Genomic DNA, 27,172 nt, shown 5'->3' on the forward strand with positions numbered 1-27,172 from the left:
ACCGAGTGGTACCCTCAGTGTGGTGGTAACACCTCAGAAGGAGCCTGCCACAGTGGTGGAAGCAATAGCAGGCCCGTCAACCTCCCAGGGGTCACGGCCTGTCAAACATAAATTGTTTACATCGACCCCAAAGCCCACAAAACGACGTCGTATTGTAGTATATGACGACGTTAGTGATTCAGACGACCCAGAATATGTGCCTGAATCTATGTCAGATGACACTGACAGCGATGACCCCCCAGCTAGAATTGTAGCAACCCCCTCTCCCATGTCAGATGACACTGACAGCGATGACCCCCCAGCTAGAAATGTAGCAACCCCCTCTCCCAGTCAACCACGACCATCAACCTCTCCAGTACCATCACCACCATTACCTTCCACCAGTTCTGCCTCGCAGCCTGCTCCGTCGTCCCCTGTCACCCCCTCTACCAGCCAGGGTGAGGATAGGCAGCAGCAGCACATATTTCATTTATCTCTTGCCCAAACTCGCACCAAAGATAAAACTGTATGGTCAAGGCAACCTTGCCAAAGAAGGCCCACAGCAACACAACCAACAATACCATACACCCAAGGCCTGACAGCTACGTCAAGGGATGCCACCTCTGCCAGGGATTTTTTTTTACTTTTCATGACAGAAGACATGCTTGATAATATTGTGACACACACTAACCAGCGCATTGACCTATTGGCCCCTAAGTATGCTAATCCAGGAACGGGGTCAGCTTCACACACCTGCGTTGAAGAAATTTTGGCCCTCATCGGCGTCCTTGTAGAGAGTGGGGCCGCACAGAACAATAAAAGGAATTCAAAGGAGATGTTCCACGTACTACATGGCCCAATGTTGTACCGTGCAACGCTTAGCGAGGCACGCTTCTCCTTCCTATTGAGAGCTCTGAGATTCGACGACAACACCACTCGGGAGGAACGAAGACGAACAGACAAGATGGCAGCGTTCAGGGAGATGTGGGAAATGTTTACAAGGAATTGCCAAGCCAATTATGTTCCTGGAAAAAGATTGACAGTGGACGAACAGATGATGGGTTTTCGAGGACGCTGCCTGTTCAGATTCTACATGAGTAACAAACCCCAGAAATACGGGCTGAAGGTTGTCATGGTCTGTGATAACGACAACAGCTATATGTTGAATGGTATTCTCGACTTAGGGAAGTACCGTGTGGAACACATACCACCCGGAAAAGTCGGCCATTTCTATACCATGAAGCTATGTGAACCATTCCTTGACAGCAACAGAAATGTCACATGCGACAATTGGTTCAAATCCAAGCCACTAGCGGACGAACTAGCTCAGAGACAAACAACACTGGTCGGGACGCTGAGAAAAAAGGGATATGTGCCTGCTGCTATGTATGAAGTGTCGAGGACGCGGCCAGTGAACACCAGCATCTTCCTGTACCACGACAATCTTACCATGCTGTCCTACAAACCAACTGCCTCGAAAGTAGTTATGTTGCTGTCATCGCTGCACAACACTCCAGACATCGATGACCAGGGCAAGGCTGAAATCATCAAATTCTACAACAAGACCAAAGGGGGCGTCGACGTCTTGGACAACATGTGCAACAGATATTCATGCAGTCGGAAGACTCAAAGATGGCCCCTTTGCCTTTTCTATGGTATGATCAACATAGCTGTGGTCAATGCTTTCGTCCTCTCCAAGATAAAAGGTGTTGGGAAAATTCGGCGCAAATTCATGCACACCCTGGCTGAAGAATTGGTGAAACCATGGGCTGAGAAGAGGATCGAGCAGAAGGGAATGAACCGGCGCCTCATCAATACCATCAGAGAAGGCTTCGGCATCGTGGATGAGAGTTCGGTGTTGGACCGCCCTGGCAGCTCTACTTCCCACCCCAAGAGACGCTGTTCGTTCTGCGGGTGGAAGAAGGCCAAGCAGACGAGGACAGTGTGCAGGAGCTGTGAGAAGTATGTCTGCCCAGATCACTCTGATGTCCTCTGCTTCGACTGCCAGGAATAAGTGAAATGTGAGTCGTAGAAAACCTAACCTAACCTAACCCTATATTATATAAGCAAAGTTTTCATATTATAACAATTTTTTACACATACAAACACATTAGAAAACCAAAAAAATAATAACAGATACCATTTTTATATATTTTACAAAAAAATGCATTTAGAAAAATCGCCCTTTTTCATTCGTTCCAGGCAGCAAGATATGTATGCAGCTCGGGATAGGAAGGCACCTGGCAATGTCGAGTGATGCATGTAGTATATATTTCTAGCTTTAGTTTTTAGTATCAGTTAATTTCATGATCTCAGGAACCAAAAAATTAAGTACTTTTTTTTCTTAAAAAACTTTTTTTATAATTATTCTGGAAATTCATTTTTGTTTATATTTCATTCATTTTTGTGTTTGCAGGCATCTACGAGCCTTATACTTTCAGTTTAGCATTATTTGGTTTAAATAAAATAAGTTTGTATATTTTTTTTTTTTTCCTAAAATGATTCCAATTGGATACAGTTTAGTGAAGTCGTCACAAAAAGGTAGGTTTAGTGATCTAGGGCAGTGTTGTCCAAACTGGGGTCCGCGTACCCCCACGGGTACGTAGCATAGATCAAAGGGGTACGTGACAAGACGATGAAAACACACACACACACTCACACACACCAGAAACTTCCATTTTCTATGAAAGCACTGGGAGGGGGATGGACGGACACCCAGTAATTGTTCGGGAACTGTACGTGTACGAGAGCAGTGTTGACAGCTGAGGAGCCACTCACTGTTGTTCAGTTTTGTCTTAGGCGTCAAAGTGTGAGTGTTTGTTTTTGAAAGTGACGTACTAGCTTATAGACGCAGTTGCTCGTTAACAGCAATAATGGATAGATGGCTAAAACGTGACAGCTGCTGCAGCCTCAGTGGTGACGCAGATGAAGGTAATCAAACAGATGCACAAAAAAAGAAGACAGATCTTCCTAAAAATCGGCAGTACAAGGAAGATTATGTGCTTTTGGGATATACTGCTAAGACTTCTGATCCTCGGGAATCTTTGTGCTTCTTTTGTGGGGAGAGGTTGGCCAACAGTAGTATGAAACCAGCTCACCTCCAGCGTCACCAGAAAACAAAACACCAGTGTCATGTTGGTTAACCGGCAGAATTCTTCAAAAGAAAGCTTCAGAAAGCCACCACAACTTCAGACAAGGTTCTGAAAGCATCTTTAGCTGTATCTCTATTAACTCCTAAAGCCAAAGAGCCATTCAGTATTGCTGAAGAACTTATTTTGCCAGCTGTAGGTATGATGGCTGAAATAATGCTGAATCAAAAGACAGCTGACCAACTAAAAACACCTCCTTTATCACACCAAACTGTCTCTCGCAGGGGAAGTGAAATAAATGCTGATATTCAGGATCAAGTTGTGAATAAACTGAAGGCAAGCCAGTCATTTTCTCTCCAAGTTGAAGAATCAACTGACATCAGTGGGCAAGCTCAACTTGTCTCATTTGTGAGATATATTGATGAAGATGATATCAAGGAACACGTAGTTTTGTAAAACAAATTGGAAGAGAACATCAAGGGAAGCTTTTTTCAATGTCATTAATCGGTTCTTCATTGAACAAGGGCTTAGCTGGAAATCTTGCATGAGTATGTGTACAGATGTTGCCGTATCAATGACTGGTAAGGTGAAGGGACTGGTGGCAAGGATTAAACAAGAAAAATCCTGATGTTGAGTGGACTCATTGTATCATTCACAGAGAATTTTAGTACCAAAGACAATGAGTTCACAATTGCACGAGATTCTGAATGACGCCGTCAAAGCAATCAACTTTATAAAGTCAAGGCCACTTAATACTTGTCTGTTTCACAGATTGTGTGAAAGCATGGGGTCAGAGCACACAGAACTATTACACAGATGTGCACTGGCTGTCTCGTGGGAGGATACTCGCCAGATTGTTTGAGTTGTGAGATAAGGTAGCTTCATTCTTATCAGAACAGGGGTCTCTTCTTGCCACATTTTTTTTTTTTTAAACTACTCGGCTTGCACAACTGGCATATCTATCAGACATATTCAACAAACTGAAAGAGTTAGATATGTCTCTGCAAGGTAAGGACACAAACATTCTCAACCTGTATGACAAAGATGCTGGTTTTCAAAAAAATTAGGGCTATGAAAGGAGACATGCTCAGGGGGATATTTTACGTGTTTTCCTCTGTCAGATGCCTACTTTCCCGATAACATTATGAGAAAGCCACTGTGAAACCAGTCATTGTGGAACATATGTCCAACTTCATCAGTACTTTTTAAGTCTTACATTCCTGACATACATGAACAATCAGCACAGCTGGACTGGATTACAAATCCAATCCTCTTGTCTGGACAAGAGAAAATGCTTCCTATTTGCCTTCAGGAAACACTGATAGAAGTGTGTGCGGACCGTGGCCTAAAACTGTTATTTGAGAGATCAAATGTCACTTGCTTCTGGAGCTCTGTGAAGAAGGAGCAGCCAGACTTAGGAAAAATTGCCTTCGAAAAACTTCTTCCCTTTGGATCTACTTACCTTTGTGAGGCGTCTTTATCCGCAATAAGTGTTATCAAATCAAAACACAGAAACAAGTTGAATGTCAACCTGAAACAAAGCCTGATCATTGCAGTAGACTCAATACAGCCAAGCTGTAAGTAATTTTCATGCATTTTGTTTCTAAATAATTCTTTATATTTTAGCATTAAAGTTTTAATTTTATTGACCAGCACTCCTATTATGCACTCTTTTCATATTTGATATGTTATTTGCATTATGCTAAATGTAACTGAGTTTAATCAGCCATTACGGGGGTACGTAACAGTAGAAGGCGGCAATAAAGAGTACAATAGGTAAAAATGTTTGGACAGCACTGATCTAGGGCTAGCATGGGTAGCCCTCTCTCCCTCGAAAGGGCAGAGCAGGGGCCTAAGCCCCCTCTAGCCTAGCTAGCTAGGTCGCAGGGGCACGCAAGCCCCCCCCACCACGACAAGGCGGTTCCCATCTGAGGGGGGTAATGAATAGAGAGGTGGTCCAACCCTGCAGATATACGAAATCCTGACTTACACAGCATTCCCAACCTAGCCAGCAGTTTGTAGCCATAATTATGTCTTGCTTTCAAGGATACTTTCAGTATTAAACCCCAACTCGCTGTTAAACTTTCAACAGTTTTCATAAGCCAGAGTTTGTCACTGTGAATATTTTGAACCTCACATATATGCATCACAAACTAATTACGTATATGTATATACCTATGTATTTGTTAATTTTAAACCTTTCAGCTGATAATACCATCAGACCATGGTATGTCAAGTACTACAAATACAACATACTCCTTGTCTTGTGCCCCTGTGAAGGTTTTATTAGGTTAGTATTCCTGTGGAGTCCAGAGGGCCACAGCCCCCAACTAGGTTGGTTTTGGGCTAATTTAGTGTCACCTAGTTGGCTACCCTTGGACACTGGTATTACAGTAGCTGGCTATTTTATGGAACTACGGTATGTAGGTTATAGAGATCTACAAATCTCACTGAAGGATGTGTTTGGTGGAAACGGCTCACGCGGGACTGTGGACTCTGTTGTTGGGAGAAACGCGGGAGTATGGGGTTATTCGGCAACGAGAAAATTAAGTGGATAAATGCTATAAATCCACTTTCAATAGAAGAAAATAAGATTCATAAGTACTTACGACTTGAAAGCATCCATAATGATCTTCTGGGAGAAGATAAACAGCAGTACAATCAGATTACTCAAGTTGAACGAGCTCTCACGAGAATAACAGCACAACCCTTGAAGTCAAGAGAGCAACTGGAGTGTGAGTGAGGCAGCGAGTCGGTCTGAAAGAGTCGTGCGTTTGGCAGCGCAGTTTGGCTTGGCGCACGATTTCACGAGGAGCACGATTCCACGCTACACCGGTGATGGTATTATTTTTTTTTTCATGTCCAGTCCTTTTCACCACACACACACACACACACACAAACAAACATATGCCCCACTGTCAGCCATCTCCTGCCCCAAGGACTGTCACTGGACGTTGTTTGCCACTATCCTCTAGCTCATAACGTTCTGGAGGAAATGTTATAAAGACATCCGGGATTTTGTGGATATTAACCCTTTGCCCTGCGTGGCATTTATTAAGTAAGGTTTTGATAATATAAACTCATTGCCCTGCGTGGCATTGTGTGTGTGTGTGTGTGTGTGTGTGTGTGTGTGTGTGAGTGAATGTGGGTGCTCCATGTTGGCTGCATTGCTAATATGTATAATGTATTGTGTTGCCTGGCGCAATTGCGCAATAAATTAATCAAATCAAATCAACACACAACACACACACACACACACACACACACACACACACGTGGCATTACAACCTGTTCGAGGCGAGTGGTTCGGAGCCTCGCGATGCCTTGCATACCAACGAGCCCTCAGTGTCAGTCTCTGCCGCCGTGAGGTTTGGCGCTGCATAAAGTCTTCCCTCTCTTTATATAACACATCCAAATAATGCTAGACAAGCATGTACTATGCATTCATCAGCACGTAATGGTGATATGAGCTGGGGTGCCGCAGAATACCAAAGGTCTCTAAATCATCTTGATTTAACCTTCGGGTTAGCAAATACTTAATAGAATACTGGTTTACCATGTCAGCAAACAGGTTTATTAACGACTTTGATGATACAACAATACCAGTCTGAAATGGAAACACCTTGCCTTTGCACGTTGCCTTCTCAAACACATCAATGATTTGATTTAACACAAGTAGTTGAGAAGAAGAGGAAGTATAAGCACACTGTAGTGGTTTATCACCTTTTACTTTTGAGTAGTTCATGATGTCGAACCACTTGTCAACTAATCCAATGAGTTTGTGGGTTGCTTGTGAGGTTTGTGCTTGTACTACTCCCTTTTCACCCAAATACTGTATAGCCTTTTCCATGGATTCAGACATCAACTGAGCCGCTACCTTCACTTTTTGTCGTGCTGGTCCTTTGACTTCCAAATTGGCTATAGACACTTTCGGTGTTAAATTTAAGTCTCCCTTCTGATACTGAATGACCTCATATAGAGGATGTGAATTAGCAAATCCAAAGATGTGTTGATGCCATGATCAAGAAGATTATTTTTGACAAGTTTTAACATGTGGGGAGGGTCTGCAAACACATGAACACTTTTCTCTTGATAGCTTACTCTGTTAAACTTTCCTCTCCGTTGGGCTCCTCCGACCACAATCTAATTTCCGTTACCTGTTCTATCACTCCAGTGCAGCCTCAGGACCCGCCTAAGCGGAGGTGCTTCTGGCATTTTAACTCTGCTAAGTGGGAGGAACTAAGGCAGTACTATGATTTCCTTGGGATGATTATTGTTTTCATGTCAGAGATCCTTCTCTTTGTGCCGAGCGCATAACAGAGGTGATTATCTCTGGCATGGAGCTATACATTCCTCATACTTTCTCTAACCCTAAAGCTAAAAAGCCTTGGTTTAAGTCAATGATAGAGAGGCGGCTCACAAACGGTTCCGTAGCCATCCAACTGCTGTTGCCCTATATATTTCTGCCCGTAATCATGCCAAATCTATTCTCCAACTTACTAAAAACTCTTTCATCAATAGAAAATGTCAAAGTCTTTCCAATTCTAACTCCTCTCGAGACATCTAGCCAATAATATCTCTAACAACTTTACTTCTTCGTCTTTCCTCCTTTACTTCATCCAGATGGCTCTACAGCTGTCTCTTCTTTTCTAAAGCTGAACTCTTCGCTCAAACCTTTGCTACCAACTCAACTTTGGATGATTCTGGGCATATTCCTCCTACTCCTCCACCCTCTGACTACTTCATCCCTAAAATTAAAATTCTTTATAAAGATGATTCTCGGAAGGCTTACGGTCCGGATGGATCAAAACTGTGCTTCCGAACTCGCTCACTGCCTGGTCAAACTCTTTCATCTGTGTCTCTACTTCTATTTATCCTTCTTGCTGGAAGTTTGCTCACATTCAACCTGTCCCTAAAAAGGTGACCACTCCAATCCTTCTAACTACCGCCCTATAGCTTTGATTTCCTGCCTTTCTAAAGCCTTTGAGTCTATCCTTAATAGGAAGATAATGAGGCATCTATCAGCTCACAACCTTCTCTCTGATTGCCAGTATGGTTTCCGTAAAGGCAGATCTACTGGTGATCTTCTTACTTTCCTAACTGAATCTTGGTCATCCTCTTTAGGGACTTCGGTGAAACCTTTGCTGTCGGCCTTGACATATCAGCCTTCGATAGAGTCTGGCACAAATCTTTAATTTCTAAACTACCCTCCTACGGATTCTATCCTTCTCTCTGTACCTTCATCTCCAGTTTCCTTTCCGATCGTTCTATTGCTGCTGTAGTAGACGGTCACTGTTCTTCCCTAAAACTATCAACAGTGGTGTTCCACAGGGTTCTGTCCTATCACCCACTCTCTTTCTATTATTCATCAATGATCTCCTAAATCTGACTCAATGCCCTATCCACTCCTATGCTGATGATACCACCTTGCATTATTCAACAGCGTTCAACAGACGCCCAACCCAACAACAATTAAATGACTCAAGGCGAGATGCTATAGGACGCCTAACTTCTGATCTTTCACTTGTTTCTGATTGGGGCAGAGAAAACCTGGTTTTGTTCAATGCCTCAAAAACTCAATTTCTACAACTATCTACTCGACATAACCTTCCAGACAACTATCCTCTCTTCTTCAATAACACTCAACTTCCCTCTCCTCTACATTAAACACACTCGGTCTATCCTTCACTAAAAATCTAAACTGGAAATTTCACATCTCTACTCTTGCTAAATCAGCTTCCAAGAAGTTAGGTGTCCTGTGGCGTCTTCGTCCATTTTCTCTCCCTCCCAGCTGCTTGCTCTGTACAGGGCCTTATCCGCCCGTGTATGGAGTATGGCTCTCATGTCTGGGGGGGATCCACACACACAGCTTTACTAAACAAGGTGGAATCTAAAGCTTTTCGTCTTATCAACTCTTCTCCTCTAACTGACTGTCTTGATTCTTTAAGTCACCGCCGCAATGTTGCATCTTTATCTGTCTTCTACCGCTGTTTTCATGCTGTCTGCTCTTCTGAACTTGCTAACTGCATGCCTTCCCCTCCTGCGGCCTCGCTGCACAAGACTCTCTACTTCTTCTCATCCCTATTCTGTCCATCTTCCTAATGCAAGAGTTAACCAGTATCTTCACTCCTTCATTCCCTACACTGGTAAACTCTGGAACTCTCTACCTGTGTCTGTATTTCCACCTGCCTATGACTTAAACTCTTTCAAAAGAGGAGTGTCAAGACACCTCTTACGTTAACTGGACCCTCCTTTTAGATTTTTTGTTTTTTCTCTTTCTCCTACTTTCCTCTCAACAGGGCCTGGCAACCAGCGGGATTTTTTTTTCCAACACTTTGTTTTCCCTTGGCCAGTGCCCTTGTAATGTAAAAAAAAAAAAAAAAAAAAAAAAAAAAAATACTAATATATTTATATATTATATACACAACAATTCCATGCACTGGATAGCCTGCTTTTTCTGTTTCACTGATGATGTCAAATAACAAAACTTTAGTAAGTCTAGTATCATACCCATAAGACAGGGGTTGTCTCCAATTGTATAAAATTCCTTGCGCCATAACCAATAGTACGTAAAGAGTTCAAAAAGTGCCAAAATCGTCAGCCAGAATTAGGGGAGCAAATGCCTCGATACCTCCCTCTTAAAAGAAGACAAGTTGTAGGAATTCGGAAATACAGATGCAGGGAGGGAGTTCCAGAGTTTACCAGTGAAAGGGATGAATGATTGAGCGTACTGGTTAACTCTTGCATTAGAGAGTTGGACAGAATAGGGATGAGAGGAAGAAGAAAGCCTTGTACAGCGTGTCCGCAGGAGGAGGGGAGGCATGCAGTTAGCAAGATCAGTAGAACAGTTACCATGAAAATAGCGATAAAATATAGAAAGGGATGCAACATTTCGGCGGTGAGAAAAAGACTGAAGACAGTTAGTCAGAGGAGGGGAGTTGATGAGACGAAGAGCTTTCGATTCCACCCTATCAAGCAAAGCTGTGTGACTGGAACCCCCAAACATGCGAAGAGTACTCCATACAGGGACGGATAAGGCCCTTATACAGAGTAAGCAGTTGGAGGGGCGAGAAAAACTGGCGGAGACGCCTCAGAACACCTAATTTCATAGAAGCTGTTTTAGCAAGAGATGAGATGTGAAGTTTCCAGTTAAGATTATGAGCAAAGGACAGACCGAGGATATTCATTGTGGAAGAGGGAGACAGTTGAGTGTCATTGAAGAAGAGGATAGTTGTCTGGAAGGTTGTGTCGAGTTGATAGATGGAGGAATTGAGTTTTTGAGGCATTGAAAACTACTAGATTTTCTCTGCCCCAATCGGAAATTTTAGAAAGATCGGAAGTCAGGCGTTCCGTGGCGTCCCCGCGTGATCTGTTAATTTCCTGAAGGGTTGGACGTCTCTGAAAGAACGTGGAAAGATGTAGGGTGGTATCATCAGCGTAGGAGTGGATAGGGCAAGAAGTTTGGTTAAGAAGGTCATTAATGAATAATAGAAAGAGAGTGGGTGACAGGACAGAACCCTGAGGAACACCACTATTAATAGGTTTAGAAGAACAGTAGCCGTCTACCACAGCAGCAATAGAGCGGTCGGAAAGGAAACTTGAGATAAAGTTGCAGAGAGAAGGATAGAAGCTGTAAGAGGGCAGTTTTGAAATCAAAGCTTTATGCCAGACTCTATCAAAAGCTTTTGATATGTCTAACGCAACAGCAAAAGTTTCACCGAAATCTCTAAAAGAGGATGACCAAGACTCAGTAAGGAAAGCCAGAAGATCACCAGTAGAGCGACCTTGACGGAAGCCATACTGGCGATCAGACAGAAGATTGTGAAGTGACAGATGTTTGAGAATCTTCCTATTCAGGATAGATTCAAAAACTTTAGACAAGCAAGAGATTAAAGCTATAGGACGGTAGTTAGAGGGGTTAGAACGGTCACCCTTTTAGGAACAGGCTGAATGTAGGCGAACTTCCAGCAGGAAATAAAGGTAGAAGTCGATAGACAAAGTTGGAAGAGTTTGGCCAGGCAAGGTGCAAGCACAGAAGCACAGTTTTTGAGAACAATAGGAGGGACCCCATCAGGTCCATAAGCCTTCCGAGGGTTTAGGCCAGCAAGGGCATGGAAAACATCATTACGAAGAATTTTGATTGTAGACATGAAATAGTCAGAGGGAGGCAGTGGTGCCATCAGGATGAAATAAAGGAGGGAAAGATGAAGAAGTGAAGTTATTTGAGATGTTTTTGGCTAGATGCCAGGAGTCACGAGGATAGTTTGAGTTTGAAAGATTTTGACATTACCTATTTATGAAAGAGTGTTTGGCAAGTTGAAGAACAGACTTGGCATGATTCCGGGCAGAGATATAAAGTGCATGAGATTCAGGAGATGGAAGGCTCAAGTACCTTTTGTGGGCAACCTCTCTATCATATATAGCACGAGAACAGGCTGAGTTAAACCAAGGTTTAGAAGGTGTAGGTTGAGAAAAAGAATGAGGAATGTACATCTCCATGCCAGATACTAACACCTCTGTTATGCGTTTAGCACAAAGAGATGGGTCTCTGGCACGGAAGCAATAATCATTCCAGGGAAAATCAGCATAATACCTCCTCAGGTCCCCCAACTGGCAGAGGCAAAACGCCAGAGGCACCTTCGCTTTGGGGATCCTGCGGAGGATTGGAAAAATAGGACGAGATACAGAAATGAGATTGTGATCGGAGAAGCCCAACGGAGATGAAAGGGTGACAGCATAAGCAGAAGGGTTAGAGGTGAGGAAGAGATCAAGAATGTTGGGCGTGTCTCTAAGACGGTCAGGAATACGAGTAGGGTGTTGCACCAATTGCTCTAGGTCATGGAGGATAGCAAAATTGAAGGCTAGTTCACCAGGGTGGTCAGTGAAGGGAGAGGAAAGCCAAAGCTGGTGGTGAACATTGAAATCTCCAAGAATGGAAATCTCAGCGAAAGGGTAGAGGGACAGAATGTGCTCCACTTTAGAAGTTAAATAGACGAAGAAATTACTATAGTCAGAAGAGTTAGGGGAGAGATAAACAGCACAGATGAATTTAGTTTGAGAGTGACTGTTAAGTCGTAGCCAGATGGTGGAAAATTTGAAAGACTCAAGAGCATGGGCATGAGAGCATGTTAAGTCGTTGCGTACATAGACGCAACATCCAGCTTTGGAATGAAAATGAGAATAGAGAAAGTAGGAGGGAACAGAGAAGGGGCTACTGTCAGTTGCCTCAGATAGCTGTGTTTCGGTGAGGAAAAGAAGATGAGGTTTAGTAGAGGAGAGGTGGTGTTCCACAGATTGAAAATTAGATCTAAGACCGCGAATGTTGCAGAAGTTAATGTAGAAAAAGTTGAGGGAGGTGTCAAGGCATTTGTGGTCTTCAACAGGAGAGGTGTCCGACCTGGGGACACCTGATGTTACGGTCGTGCTCTCAGCACAATTGTATACAGTACTATGTACATAAGAATTGATTTGTAGATTAACCAGTGTTAAAGGAATCTAAACCTTTCTTACCTCCTATTAGAAAATCCAAGTCACTGTAATAATGGTGACTCGGTCCACCTGCTGCCTTTTTGTTCTCCCGGTCATATGGTGTTGATGGTGCTGTGTTCTCCCGATCACATATTTCTTGGCCACCCTCCAGGTCACAACTATCACCTGAAAAATTGATGCACATCAGTGCTTGAAATATTATATCGATCATTGTACAGTGATTTGATGGTCAAGTGCATTATGAATATGGCACATGATGTATTTTTCAACCGACTAAGAAATTATTCATTTTTCTGAAAAAAAAAATGTACCGAGTTAACCCGTTCTGTCCGACAGGCCTTAAAATTACCACCCTATATTAAGTTAGTTGATATTATAATGTATTCAGAGAGTTGCATACTTACCTTAAGTGGATAAAATATATGGAATCATCTTTCTCAGCTTCCTCTTTTCAGCTCGATTATGGCGGCTGGATTCTGAAAACAGAGGAAAATAAATTGTTGGCAAGCATTTCCCAAAATTCTGAGCCTCTCCCCCATAATGAGTAAGGTTTTCAATATCATAAACCTCACAAAAACTTATTTGCCCAAGAATCTCAATTTCAAAAGTGTAGTGATACAATGCCAGCGTGGTTCTACTGAGTGGCCTGCAGTGGGTTCTCTTCAACACTATCACATAGACAATTCTGACCTGTCCATGGTTGATGTCCATAGAGATCTGGGAATCTTAGTTGGTAATACCTTAAAACAATACCTTAATTAAATACCTTAAAGAAGGCTGCAGGATTGGCTAATAATTCACTTAAGTCCACTCTTTGTTGTTCTAGTAACTTTATGGTAGCTATCCTTAAGTCAAAATCCAAATTTTCTAGGCTTTTTAGTTTTTACCCAAACAAAAATGCACATTTTAACACCGAGTTATCATATTTAAAGCCTATCTTGATTCTACAAGTAAACCTAGCCAAGAATTTATAGAGTTAGGAGTAGAGGGTGCACCTCATGACTGAGACTATATTAAGACATTTAAACCAGAGTATACTTGACCTAATCTAACCTAACCTTGATATTTAAGATAAGCTGTATTGGTTGAAACTGCAAATTTACTGCTTAATCTAAGTTAGCTTAAATTTGAGTAGGTTCTTCTAATACCCTAACATAGGCTCAGTCAGGTGGTGCACCCACACTACTGTACAAAATAAATTCTTTATTGATTGCTGATTCACATAATTTAGTTCACTTACCTTTTAGAGCTGAAGTTAGGTCAATCCCATTCTGTTGGTATCCTTTCCGTGAAGGCAGATACTGATCAGGCACTGCATTTTCTTTTAAATTTCTCCAATTCCGTGTAATTGTGCAATTCAAACGTTCACTTTTCAGATTCCTTCGAATCTGGGCTTTGCTGAAGTGAGTCGCACAAATTACTGCGTTTTTTCTATTGATCTTATCTGATCGGCAACACTTGTGGACCCAATGTTCTGCAAGGCTATCATCCTTCAGAAATTTGTAATATTTAAGGTCTGTATCCTTTCCTGGAGTACCTCCATACACTGCACACACTCTCGCCTTGCCCATATCACCAAAAAAAAATAGCACTTAACCTCATAAGTATAGTAACCTGATAAATATCTGCCAACACTTCCAGGACAACCAACTCACTCGCACAACAAGCCACCACAATAAACACTAGTGACGTCATAGTGTCCGCCAGTCAGCTGATGGTTCCAATAATGCTTGCCGTATGTCTACTTCCTTTGTTAGTGTACTGTTGCCTATACGGCCACGTCTCTCTCTCTCTATCTCTATCTCTCTCTCTCTCTCTCTCTCTCTCTCTCTCTCTCTCTCTCTCCCCCCAGATAGGAACCGCCTTGTCGTGGTGGGGGGGCTTGCGTGCCCCTGTGACCTAGCGAGCGAGGCTAGAGGGGGCTTAGGCCCGTGCTCTGCCCTTTCGAGGGGGAGAGGGATACCCATGCTAGTAAGGGCGCCAGTGAGGGGCCAGACTAAATGGTTCCTACGTAGGACCTACCAATGGACCTACCAGTGGACCAGCGGAGCCACCTGCTGGAGGGATCGTCCAATAGGGGCTGTCCTGTGCTGGATGGTTGGGTGTCCAGGCTGGGATGCTCAGCTCTGTCGTGGACAAACTTTCGTATCATGTGGGACCTTTTTTTTAAAACGATTGGTCCGCATGGGGACGAGGTACCCCCGTCCACGGCAGCCAGCGCTCCCTCCCATTGTAGTCCCAGTAGGTGGTTTCCCTTGCCCCTGGAGGCAATTTTTTTTGTAACTTTATACATATGGTTCAACACAAAAAACTGTCAGGTTCTCGTGAGGTGGCTGACCTGGCCCGCGAGACGTCATCTTCAGGTCTGAGTGGGAAGGAGGATTCCCCTCCACGAGAGCCTCCCGCAGCAGTCTCCTGTTCTGGGAGTTCTTCTGAGGGACGTATTTCTGCTGCATATGACTCCCTTGTGATGGTAAATGTTAACCCATCATTTTCTTATCACGCCTTGCATTCACTTCTCAAGGAGTATGGCACGGTTCTACGCATTCGACTTGTTTATGGTAAGGATTTTCCATCTAACCGCTGCTATGTGACTTTTCTATCATGTAACGAAGCCCGTCTGGCTTATGAACATGTAGCCTCTCTTCCCCTTGCTGGCTCTGGCTTTAAAACAGAACTTCTCCACTCTCGCAATATTTTGGACAGAGACACAGACTACATCCCAAATCTTTTTGACCACCATTCTGAGAGTTCAGTTCTTGAAGTCCGCCAGATCCCGCCTCCACGTTGGTTTGTGGCCTACTACAAAAATGGGCGCGGGAATTTCATACATGCCTCCCGGTATCTGTCAAAAGAGATCGGCACGATTCCTGAGAGAAACCTCAAGAAATACGGTAAGGGGGTGCTAGTGCGAGCGAAAGATATCACGCAGGCAAGGATGTTGCAACATCTACCATGTCCTTCTGACAGCATGTTTGAGACTATAAAGGCACATCCCACCTTTAATTACAGCAAAAGTTGTGTGTACAGTCAGGATCTTTATGAATTCCCTGATGAGGATATACTAGCAATGTTTCCTAGCTCAGTCCAAAAGATGACAAAGATGAGGAACTCCTCCAACATGATCCTCCTCACCTTTTTTGGTTCCACCCTTCCTGACCGTGTTAATATCGGACCTGTTAATCTTAGGGTAAGGCGTTTTGTTTCTCGCCCTCTTCAGTGTATCTCATGTTATTCGTACGGTCACTGTAAAAGTTCCTGCAAAGAAGCTTCTAGATGTGGTAATTGCTCGGCACTAGTTTCACACTCAGAGGAGCATTGCAATGCTGCTGCTTATTGTTTTCATTGCCGTGATGCTCACAAAGTACGTTCCAGGCAATGCCCTAGGTATTGCCAGGGACCGCTCTACAATGGTAGCTCCAGTTGTTTCTGTCCAGCCTTCTGTGACGCTCTCCGTCTCAGATCGGGCTTCTTATGACGGTCTTAGCATGGAGACGTCCGATGATATTGTAACAGCTGTCCCTTGCGGACCCGCTGTGTCAAAAAGTAGAGTCCAGCCTGACCCTCGTCCCGGCACATCACAACTCCCGGTGTCTTCTCGTCGGTTAATTATTTCTAGTCAGGTGAGTCACGGGCAGCCCCTTCAAAAGGCTCGCCCGTCCACTGCACCTAAATAGTCATCTTCAAGCTTCTACAGTGGAACTGTAGAGGCCTTCGCGCCTTGTGGGGGGAACTCCGAGCTTTGCTGTCGGAGTTCTCTCCAGCCTGTGTAGCTCTACAAGAGACTATGCTAGGTGATAGTACTTATTCTAGTCCTCCTGGCTATCGTGCCTTTTTTAGTACTCCTTTCCCTCACCACGGCCACCACGGTGGCACAGCTATTCTAGTCCGTCAGGATATACCTGTTATCCCGTTACAACTTAACTCTCCCCTTCAGGTGGTTGCTGTTAAGGTCTTATGGGACGACTGTACACCATTTGCAGTTTATATATCCCTCCTCGGCTTCCTGTCTCCAGGGGTGAGCTTGACGGCCTGATGGGTCAGCTGACTCCGCCTTTTCTTTTGTTGGAAGATTTTAACGGCCGTCACCCACTGTGGGATGAAACCGCGGGGTTTTAATCGGTTCTTTTATTGAGGATGAGGGATTAGAGGTTTTAAATTCTGGGGATGTTACACATTTCCACAGTCCTACTGGGACTTTCACAGCTATCGATCTTTCTCTTTGTACATCTAATTCTTTCCTCGATTTTAATTGGCGAATCCTACTAGATTTACACGGTAGTGACCACTTTCCGATTTTATTGGAATCTGTGAACTCTGAGCCACAGTCCCGGCCACCACGTTGGGTTTTAGACAAGGCAGAATGGCGTTGATTCACAGACCTTAGTTCTTTTATCCGTCCGCTGGCTGACTTTTCTACTTGTGCTGAGGCTGTTGATTGTTTTACCGATTTTTTACTTTCAGTAGCGCTTCAGACAATCCCTAGGACGTCAGGTCGCTTTACTAAGTGTCCCGTTCCTTGGTGGAACGCAGCATGCACTGCAGCGATGAACGGTGGCGAACGGTGGCAGACCCTAAGAATGTCGCTGACCTCTTCGCGGCATAAACTTTTCTTCCGCTGGAGGGGAGTCTTATAATGTCCCTTTCTCTGCTTCCGAGTTGCGGACTACTTTGTCCCAGTGTCACAACTCTTCTCCTGGGCCAGATGATATACCTTATGTCTTCTTGCGCCACATATCTGACACTGCTTTTAACTTTCTTTTAAATCTTTATAATATGATTTGGCAGTGGTTCTCCCATTTCCGAAGCCTGGGAAAGATAATCTCCAGATGTCTTTCCTCTAATTCGTGAGGCAGTTGCAGCAATTTGGCAGAGGAGATAGCTAACGAGGGTCGCAACCTCGAAAATGGGAGAGATCACTATTTCCTCTATCCCTCACTGGACATACACCCATGTTCGAGATCGACGCTTACAGACTTTATTGGCGCGATTGCGTATAGGTCACACATACCTTACACAGAGGTACCTGTTCACCAGGGACCCTCAACCTTACTGTGATGACTGCCTGGTGCCGCTTACCGTGCGGCACCTTTTGGTAGATTGCCCTAGCTTGATAGAGTTACGACACTGCTACCTCTACCGCTGTCGCGGTAGAGATAGCGGTCGGTGTCTATTATATCTCAAAGGTCCTTAGACCACAGTGTCTAGCCCAAGGCCATGACGTTTTTAGTTATTTTGGAGAAGCTGGCCTTCTCCCAAAGCTGTGAATATTATTTAAGCGCCATATGACCTATGCTGTTGCAGCGCCTAACACCAAATCCTCCTCCTCCCGCCCATTGTAGTCCCAGTAGGTGGTTTCCCTTGCCCCTGGAGCCATTTTTTGTATAACTTTATATATATGGTGAAACACAAAAACTATCAGGTTCTCATAAGGTAGCTGACCTGGCCCGCGAGACGTCATCTTCAGGACTGAGTGGGAAGGAGGATTTCCCTCCACAAGAGCCTCCCGCAGCAGTCTCCTGTTCTGGGAGTTCTTCTGAGGGACGTATTTCTGCTGCATATGACTCCATTGTGATGGTGTAATGTAATGTATATGTATCTGTGTTGTAATGTACTATGATGTGTGTAGGTGATGGGTTAAATACTTGGGTGTCGTTGGCTCTTACCCTTGTACCTAGTTACCTAGTTAATTGCTTGTTATGGGAGGGGAAGTGAGGACGACTGTGACGCGAGGCGTCGGGTCAGTGGGAGAGCAGAAGGCGAGCTTTGTAGTCGCCCCACTCCTCTGTACACCAAGGGAATAAAGATCACCGGATTGCTGACTGCTTTTTGCTGAACGCCACAAGCTATCTAGGCAGTCATGCCCGAAGACCCGGAAGACGTGAAGGCGAGCCCGTCTACACCAACGCCATTTGACGCTAGACTCATCCCGGAGTTCGACGGTACAATGGACGTCGTAGAATGGGTGACAAGGGCCGAGATGTTGTGTGAGCTTTGGGGCGCCGCCTCCCAGTCCGTCTTACCGCTGCGCCTGACTGGTGGCGCGTTCGCCGTGTGGTCACAACTCCCTCAAGCCAGCCGCTGTTCTCCAGAAGCCGTGCGTGACGCCTTGTACGCGGCGTTCGCTTTGGACCAGTACGCGGCGTACGAGGCATTCGCTACACGCCGCCTCCGGCCGGGTGAGTCCGCCGACGTCTACCTGGCAGAGCTGCGGAGGTTATCAACTTTGTTTGGGGGAGTCCCGGAGCGTGTCCTCGCCTGTGCCTTCGTGACTGGACTGCCAGATGACACTCGCAGAACAGTTCGCGCTGGATGTAGGGCCGAAGACCTCGACCTGGTTAGTGTGCTGGCCCGGGCTCGTGCTGTACTCTCTGATGAGTGTAGCTGCTGGTGTGGCTGCTGGAGCTGTAGTGGCACAGGCTCGTGGTCAACCAACAACGGCCAGAGAGCAGCTTCACGAGCAACAAGTGAGAGCACCGAGGCGCACTCGTCGTTGCTGGAATTGCGGCCGGCCGGGGCATCTTGCTGCAGCATGCCCGTGTTACGGGAAACGACGTAGGAGGGGACGCATCAGCTCCAGCGTTCTCCTCCGGAAACCAGTGAGCGGCGCGTTGCCAGTGGTGCAGCTGTTAGTCAACGGACGTCGTTGTCAAGTGCTCGTTGACACAGGCAGCATCGAGACCATCGTGCACGCTTCGTGTTGCATGCGGTGGCAACCGCGGATCACCAGCGTAACAACCATCAGTGGAGACACGTTCCGGTGTACTGGAGTCGGCGAGGTGTCTGTGGAGACTCCTGCTGGCCTGTGTGCCAGACTCGAAGGACTGGTAGTGAGCCAGCCTCCCCTGGGCGCGGATGTTGTACTTGGCATCGCAGGCATCGAGGCACTTGGTGGAGTCACGGTGAAGTCTGCCTCTGATGTTCACTTCTGCGGCGCTGGATAGCGATGGTTGTGTGGCACCGCTGCCCCTGCGCCATTGGTGGTGGACGCCCCTGACTTCAGCGTGCAGTTCAACACAGTGAGTCGGACGTGGATCGTCACGTGGAAGTGGACGAATGGTGCTGCCCCTGACTGTCTCGGCAACACAGTGGAGCAGTACAACGTGCCCCTTTCCATGCGACAGGCGTTCTGCCAGGAGCTGGAGTCGTGGATTACAAGTGGTTGGCTTGTACCTCACGATGAGCAGCAGCACGGGGTACCTCGGGGGCTTCTACCGCTCATGGCAGTGCGGCAGAACAAAGGCGGTAAGGTGCGGCCCGTACTCGATTACCGTGAGCTAAATGACTGCGTGACTGCCTTCACTGCCGACAGCGACGTATGCTCTGACCAACTAAGGAAGTGGCGCCGGCATGGAGAGAACGTGTCCGTCCTCGACCTACGCAAGGCGTATCTACAGGTGCGTGTAGATCAGCAGTTGTGGCCTTTCCAGACCGTGATGGTGAGAGGTCGGCGGTACTGCTTAACGCGCCTTGGTTTTGGCCTCAACATCGCTCCACAAGTTATGAAAGCAGTTGTCAAGACCATCCTGGCTCAAGACTCTAAGATCGAACAAGCAGTTTTGCCGTACGTAGACGACCTGCTCGTGAATGAAGACCTGGTCAGTGCAGAGCAGGTTGCTGCACACTTCGCGAGTTACGGGCTGGAGTGTAAACAGCCAGTCCGTGTGGCGGACGGGGCACGCTTGCTGGGTCTACGCGTACGTCCGGTGAACGGGGAACTGCAATGGACGCGAGACAACGCAGTTGCCGTGCCACCGAAACAAGTGACCCGCCGTGCAGTGTTTGCGTGGTGCGGGCGACTGATCGCTCATTTGCCGGTGGGCGGCTGGCTGCGACCGGCAGTGGCATGGATAAAACGGCAGGTGAACGCTAGTACCCGGGGCTGGGACGACGTGACGGGGGATGACGCGCTGTGCGAGCAGATGGAGTACGTGTCAAGCAGGCTGTCCAAAGAAGATCCGTGCTGTGGGCAATGGTGCGTGCATGGAGACCAGGCAGTGGTGTGGACCGACGCCAGCTCTATCACTGCCGGTGTTGTTGTGGAAACACCGCAAGGAGCTGCCATCGAGGACGCATGCTGGATTAGAAGAGATGAGAGCTCCCACATTAACATGGCTGAGCTGGACGCAGCAGTTCGTGGCGTCAATCTGGCCATCGCGTGGGGCATGCAAACCATCGATCTGCGAACAGACTCTGCGACTGTCTACCGCTGGATTGACGATGCGCTGAGTGGCCGGGCACGTCTTCGCACCAAGGCTCATGGGGAGATGCTGATTCGCCGTCGGGTAGATGTCATCCGGCAGCTGGTGACGGAACTTGAGCTGGTCATGTCTGTGACGCTCGTACGCTCCTTAGAGAACCGCGCCGACGCCCTCACGCAAGTCCCAGGGGAGTGGGTGCGAGGTGACAAAGACGGATCGGCAGTGAGTGTAGCAGCGGTAGCAGCAGCATCAGCAGCTAGCAGTCGGGATAGCAGCGTGGCGAGTGTCGCTGACGTTCACATACGTGCTGGCCATCCCGGCGCGCGACGCACACTCTTCTTTGCACGACGTGACATCTCACGAGCAGTGACGCGTGCTGAAGCACGTGCTACTGTGCGGCAGTGTGAGGTGTGCCGCAAGATCGACCCAGCGCCGGCGAAGTGGCAGCACGGGTCATTAAGTGTGACTGAGACGTGGTGGCGTCTGGCGACAGATGTTACCCACTACCTCGGTAACGCCTACCTGTCCCTTGTCGACTGCGGGCCGTCTCGGTTCGCTGTGTGGCGGCACACGTCGTCCAGATGCGGACACCGTCGTCAGTCACCTGGAACAAGTCTTCTGCGAGCGAGGAGCGCCGGTGGAACTGCTCTGTGACAACGACACTGTCTTCCGAGGCCGGCGATTCGCAGCTTTCGCGGCGCGCTGGGGCGTGTCGCTGCGCTTCAGAGGGGCATACGCACCGTCTGGTAACGGTATCGTGGAAAGGAACCATCGCACGGTGAAGGTGATAGCAGCGAGGAAGGGCTGCTCCGTTGCTGAGGCAGTCCACCTGTACAACGTGACGCCCTGGGACGGGGAAACTGTGGCATCAGCTCCCGTGAGTGGTATTTACCGGTACCAAGTACGAGACTGCGTGCGGCAAGATCAGGTACAGCGTGCCGTTCACACCTCCCCTGATGTTGCAAGGAAGAACTACACGGTTGACGATGCAGTGTGGGTTCGGAGGCGGGGCGAGCGCTGCACCTCAGCATCGCAGCCCGGCGTTGTCACCAGGGTGACCTCGCCGCAGGTGGTAGAGGTTGATGGAGTCCCACGACACGTCAGGGACTTGAGACACCGCAGCAGCCTCTCAGTGAACGAAGCTGGCACTCCAGATGAACTGGGAGTAGAAGATGAACCCCCGCTTTATGTTGACGCGCAAAGCCAGCTGCTGCAGCCGCAGGTGGCTGAACCCCACCTGAGGCACCACGAAGCCGTGCTTCGAAGGAGTACCCGTGAGCGGCACCCTCCGCAGCGATATTGTTGTGATCCTGGAGATCAGGGGGGTGTGTAATGTAATGTATATGTATCTGTGTTGTAATGTACTATGATGTGTGTAGGTGATGGGTTAAATACTTGGGTGTCGTTGGCTCTTACCCTTGTACCTAGTTACCTAGTTAATTGCTTGTTATGGGAGGGGAAGTGAGGACGACTGTGACGCGAGGCGTCGGGTCAGTGGGAGAGCAGAAGGCGAGCTGTGTAGTCGCCCCACTCCTCTGTACACCAAGGGAATAAAGATCACCGGATTGCTGACTGCTTTTTGCTGAACACCACAGATGGTAAATGGTAACCCATCATTTTCTTATCACGCCTTGCACTCACTTCTTAAGGTGTATGGTACGGTTCTACGCATTCGACTTGTTTATGATAACCGCTGCTATGTGACTTTTCTTTCATGTGACGAAGCCCGTTTGGCAGTAGAACATGTAGCATCACTGCCCCTTGCTGGCTCTGGTTTTACGACAGAACTTCTCCACTCTCGCAATATTTCGGACAGTGATACGGACTACATCCCAAATCTTTTTGACAACCCTTAAGAGAATTCAGTTCCTGAAGTCCGCCAGATCCCACCTCCACGTTGGTTTGTGGCCTACTACAGAAATGGGCGCGGGAATTTCATCCACGCCTCCCGGTACTTGTCCAAAGAGATCGGCATGATTCCTGAGGGAAACCAAGAAATACGGGAAGGGGGTGCTTGTGCGAGCAAAAGACTTCACACAGGCAAGGATGTTGCAACATCTCCCCTGCCCTAATGACAGCATGTTTGAGACTATTAAGGCACATCCCACCTTTAATTACAGTAAAGGTTGTGTGTACAGTCAGGATCCCTATGAATTTCCCGAGGAGAAAATACTGGCTATGTGTCCTAACTCTGTCCAGAAGGTCACTAAGATGAGGAATTCCTCCAACATGGTCCTTCTCACCTTTTTTGGGTCCACCCTCCCTGACCGTGTTAATGTCGGACCTATTAATCTTAGGGTGAGGCATTTTGTTTCTCGTCCTCTTCAGTGCTTCTCATGCTATGGGTACGGTCACGGCAAAAGTACGTGTAAGGAAGCTTCTCGATGTGGTAATTGCTCTGCACTAAACACACATACTGAGGAGCATTGCAATGCTGCAGCTTATTGTTTCCATTGCCGTGATGCTCACCAGGTACGTTCCAGGCAATGCCCCAGGTATCGCCTGGAGCAGGACATTCTACAGCTTGCTAACACTCAGTTCATCAGCCGCCGTGAACTCCTGTACCGTCAGAAGGACGGTACTGGTGCGACATCTTATGCTTCATTGGCTGCGCGCACTTCAGTTGAGTCTGCCGGTCCAAAGACAACCCCTTCTGCTACCTCTCGCTCTGTTGGGGCGGGTGGTCCTGTTCACTTGGCCAATAGGTTTGCCCTTTTGACTGATGACTCAGTTGAGTCACCTGCAAGAAGCGACGAGAATAATACGGACTTGACCAAACTAACCCATGTAGTGGATGTCCATTTGCCTCCTGCATAGCCTAAGCTTTTGAAGAGCATGACCAAACGGCACCGCGGCTCCGCGGAGTCGTTAGATTTAGCTCAGCCTAAGCAGTCTCCAGGGACAGGTCTACTAAGGTAGCTCCAGTAGTTTCTGTTCAGCCTCCTGTGACACCCTCTGTCTCAGATCAGGCTTCTTGTGATGAGGACGGTCTTTGCATGGAGACGTCCGATGATATTGTCACAGCCGTCGTCCCTCGTGGACCCACTCTATCAGTCCATCCTGACCCTCGTCTTCCGATGACCGGTAGGAGTGATGGTTCGCATCATTCGCCGGTAGGCCGAAAGGCTGCTTTCCAACGACCCGGTGCATCTCAATTCCTGGTGTGTTCTCGTCGGTTGATTATTTCTAGTCAGGTGAGTCACGGGCAGCCCTTCAAAAGGTTCGCCCGTCCACTGCACCTAAATAGTCATCTTCAAGCTTCTACAGTGGAACTGTAGAGGCCTTCGCGCCTCGTGGGGGGAACTCAGAGCTTTATTGTCGGAGTTCTCTCCAGCCTGTGTAGCTTTACAAGAGACTATGCTAGGTGATAGTACTTATTCTAGTCCTCCTGGCTATCGTGCCTTTTTTTAGCACTCCTTTCCCTGGCCAGGGCCACCATGGTGGCACAGCTATCCTAGTCTGTCAAGACATACCTGTTGTCCTTTTGCAGCTCAACTCTCCCCTTCAGGTGGTTGCTATTAATGTTTTTTATGGGACGATCCTCCCTCCTCGGGTCCCTGTCTCCAGGGGTGAGCTTGACGGCCTGGTGCGTCAGCTGACTCCGCCTTTCCTCTTGTTGGGAGATCTTAACGGCCGTCACCCATTGTGGGATGAAGGTGCTAGTAATCCTCGTGGGGTTTCAATCGGTTCTTTTATTGAGGATGAGGGATTTTAAATTCTGGGGATGTCACACATTTCCATAGTCCTACTGGGACTTTTACAGCTATCGATCTTTCTAATTGTACATCTAATTCTTTCCTTGATTTTAATTGGCAGGTCCTACCGGATTTACACGGTAGTGACCACTTTCCTATTTCATTGGAATCTGTGAACTCTGAGCCACAGTCCCGGCCCCCACGCTGGGTTTTAGACAAGGTAGATTGGCCTCGATTCACAGACCTTAGCTCTTTTTATCCGTCCGTTGGCTGACTTTTCTACTTGTGCTGAGGCTGTTGATTATTTTACCGATTTTTTTTTATTTCAGTAGCGCTTCAGACAATCCATAGGACGTCGGGTCGCTTTACTAAGCGTCCCGTTCCTTGCTGGAACGCAGCATGCACTAAAGCTGTGCAAGAGAAACGGGCAGTTTTCTCTCGTCTTCGGCGACATCGTGGGGACCCGCAGGCACAAAGAGCCTCGTGGAAAGCCTATGTCTCTTCCATAAACGTTCACACCCTTCTTACGGATGTCTTTAACAAAGTCCGCCGAATTGCTGGAAAATATTCTGCTCCTTCCCCACCAATTTTGTTGTCTGCTGGGCGAACGGTGGCAGACCCTAGGAATGTCGCCGACCTCTTCGCGGAGCATTTTGCCAGTGTTTCCCGGAGGCATCCTGCAGCCCCGGGCGCACGTCACCGCCAGAGAATGGAATCTCTCGGCATAAACTTTTCTTCCGCTGAGGGGAGTCTTATAATGTCCCTTCTCTGCTTCCGAGTTGCGGACTGCTTTGTCCCAGTGTCATGACTCTTCTCCTGGCCCAGATGATATCCTTATGCCTTCTTGCGCCACATGTCTAACAGTGCTTTTAACTTTTTTTTAAATCTTTATAATATGATTTGGCATACCGGTGACTTTCCATCTTCTTGGGCTGTGGCAGTGGTTCTCCCATTTCCGAAGCCTGGGAAAGATAATCTCCAGGCTACGAACTACCGTCCTATATCTTTGACATCCTGCATTTGTAAAGTGTTAGAAAAGATGGTAAATGTAGGACTCATGTGGTACTTGGAGAGGGGGAAGTACTTGTCATCGGTACAGTACGGCTTCCGAAAGATGAGGTCTACTACTGATGCTCTTTTATCCCTAGAGTCTTCCGTTTGTGAGGCCTTCGCTAATCACCACCATCAAGTAACAGTGTTTTTTGACCTGGAGAAGGCCTACGACACGGCTTGGTGTCATAGTATTTTAGTCTTTATTTAATTTTGGCCTTCTTGGCCACCTTCCTCATTTTATCCAGCAGTTTTATCCAGACGTTTTTACGGGTTCGTGTGGGAGTGTTCTCTGAGGCTACTGCTCTAAATGATGGCGTTCCACAGGGAAGTATTCTTAGTGTTACATTATTTGCAGTCGCCATAAATGGTGTTATTGATACTCTCCCAGATGGCATTCACAGCTCCTTATATGTTGATGATTTATGTATTTCATTTGCTGCTGTTGTTTAATGCATATTTGCAGGAGCATATATACTCATGTTACTGTTATAGTGAAGTGAATATACTCCGATATTTTACAATTTATGTTAGAATTTAATTTTTTCATACTTTTTTTCTTTACAAAAAAATAATAAAACATGCTGGTAGTATACATACATATGGACACTTCATTTTCACCTACTGCAACTGTTTCTGTAACTTTCCCCAGTTTCAGTTGTGTTATCTACTCTGAGAAACCATATTGTTCAGTAATGTTAAACTGAACAAATCAAATGAAATTTTAACTTATGTCAATGTGTTTACAAGTTATTGACGTGTTCAATGTGGCTGATGTTTAATATGGTATTGCTATAGCGCTCATATTGTGTTTGCTGAAATGACCATAAAATACCTATTGATTTTCAGTATGTAAAGTGAGGTCGTGTACCAGTTGCACATAATTAACTTTATAGAGTATCTAATCTTGGTCATCACACTGTAAATAACTCATAAATGTTGAGTTGGTATTAATGGAATTCTGTACATTTGTTGTACATTTGTTTTCCAGACTATCTCACTACCAGAAGCATATTGAAACAACCGGAAGCTGCCAAGAACCAACTCGTGGGAGCCGGAAAGAGTAGACAGGAGTGGGGTTGATGGACAAATCCAACATGAGGTTTGCCACACGAAGGCCAAAAGGTTTAGGTAGACTCGGTCGAGTGACATATGCCTGCGAACGCGAGTCCCGCAACATTGACAGACAAGGGACAGAGTCGGGAAGACGGTGAGTGCGAAACCAACACCGGAGCATCGAAGACTGGCGCCGGAGGTCGAGCGGCCAGAAACCAGCATCCATTAGAAGGCTAGGTATTGGAGATGTCCGAAATGCACCCGTAGCCAAGCGGATCCCAGCATGATGCACGGGGTCAAGCGTGCAAAGTCGTGCATCCGTTGCGAATGAGTAGATCTCAGAGCCGTATTCCAGCTTCGGAAGTATGAGTGTACGGTAAAGCAGCTGCAACGTGTCCCTGTCCGCACCCCAAGAAGTGTGACTTAAAACCCGAAGAAGGGATAGTGCCGTCGTACAGGACGCTTTAAGTGAACGGAAATGGGGAACCCAAGTAAGACGGTTGTCAAACAATAGGCCAAGATATCGAGTGGCCTCCACACATGAGATGCGTCTATTGGCTAAATATAAATCGGGATCTGGATGAACGCCACGACTACGACAAAAATGCATAGA

At 46.7% G+C, this 27,172-nt stretch overlaps 2 protein-coding genes across 2 annotated transcripts; both read left to right on the forward strand.

The window, feature by feature from the left end:
- The first annotated feature begins 2,477 nt into the window (after positions 1-2,477).
- Positions 2,478-5,811, forward strand: LOC123501141. The gene is made up of 6 exons (XM_045249729.1): positions 2,478-2,520; positions 3,130-3,512; positions 3,727-3,924; positions 4,381-4,645; positions 5,274-5,402; positions 5,651-5,811. Exons 1-6 carry the CDS (start codon positions 2,478-2,480, stop codon positions 5,809-5,811), a joined length of 1,179 nt encoding a protein of 392 aa, XP_045105664.1.
- A 12,606-nt stretch (positions 5,812-18,417) lies between these two features.
- On the forward strand, positions 18,418-22,091 carry LOC123501149. The gene is made up of 4 exons (XM_045249739.1): positions 18,418-19,024; positions 19,227-19,459; positions 19,502-21,166; positions 21,252-22,091. Exons 1-4 carry the CDS (start codon positions 18,418-18,420, stop codon positions 22,089-22,091), a joined length of 3,345 nt encoding a protein of 1,114 aa, XP_045105674.1.
- The last annotated feature ends 5,081 nt before the right edge of the window (positions 22,092-27,172 follow it).

This window comes from Portunus trituberculatus, chromosome 2, assembly GCF_017591435.1.
Source record: "Portunus trituberculatus isolate SZX2019 chromosome 2, ASM1759143v1, whole genome shotgun sequence".
NCBI lineage: Eukaryota > Metazoa > Arthropoda > Malacostraca > Decapoda > Portunidae > Portunus > Portunus trituberculatus.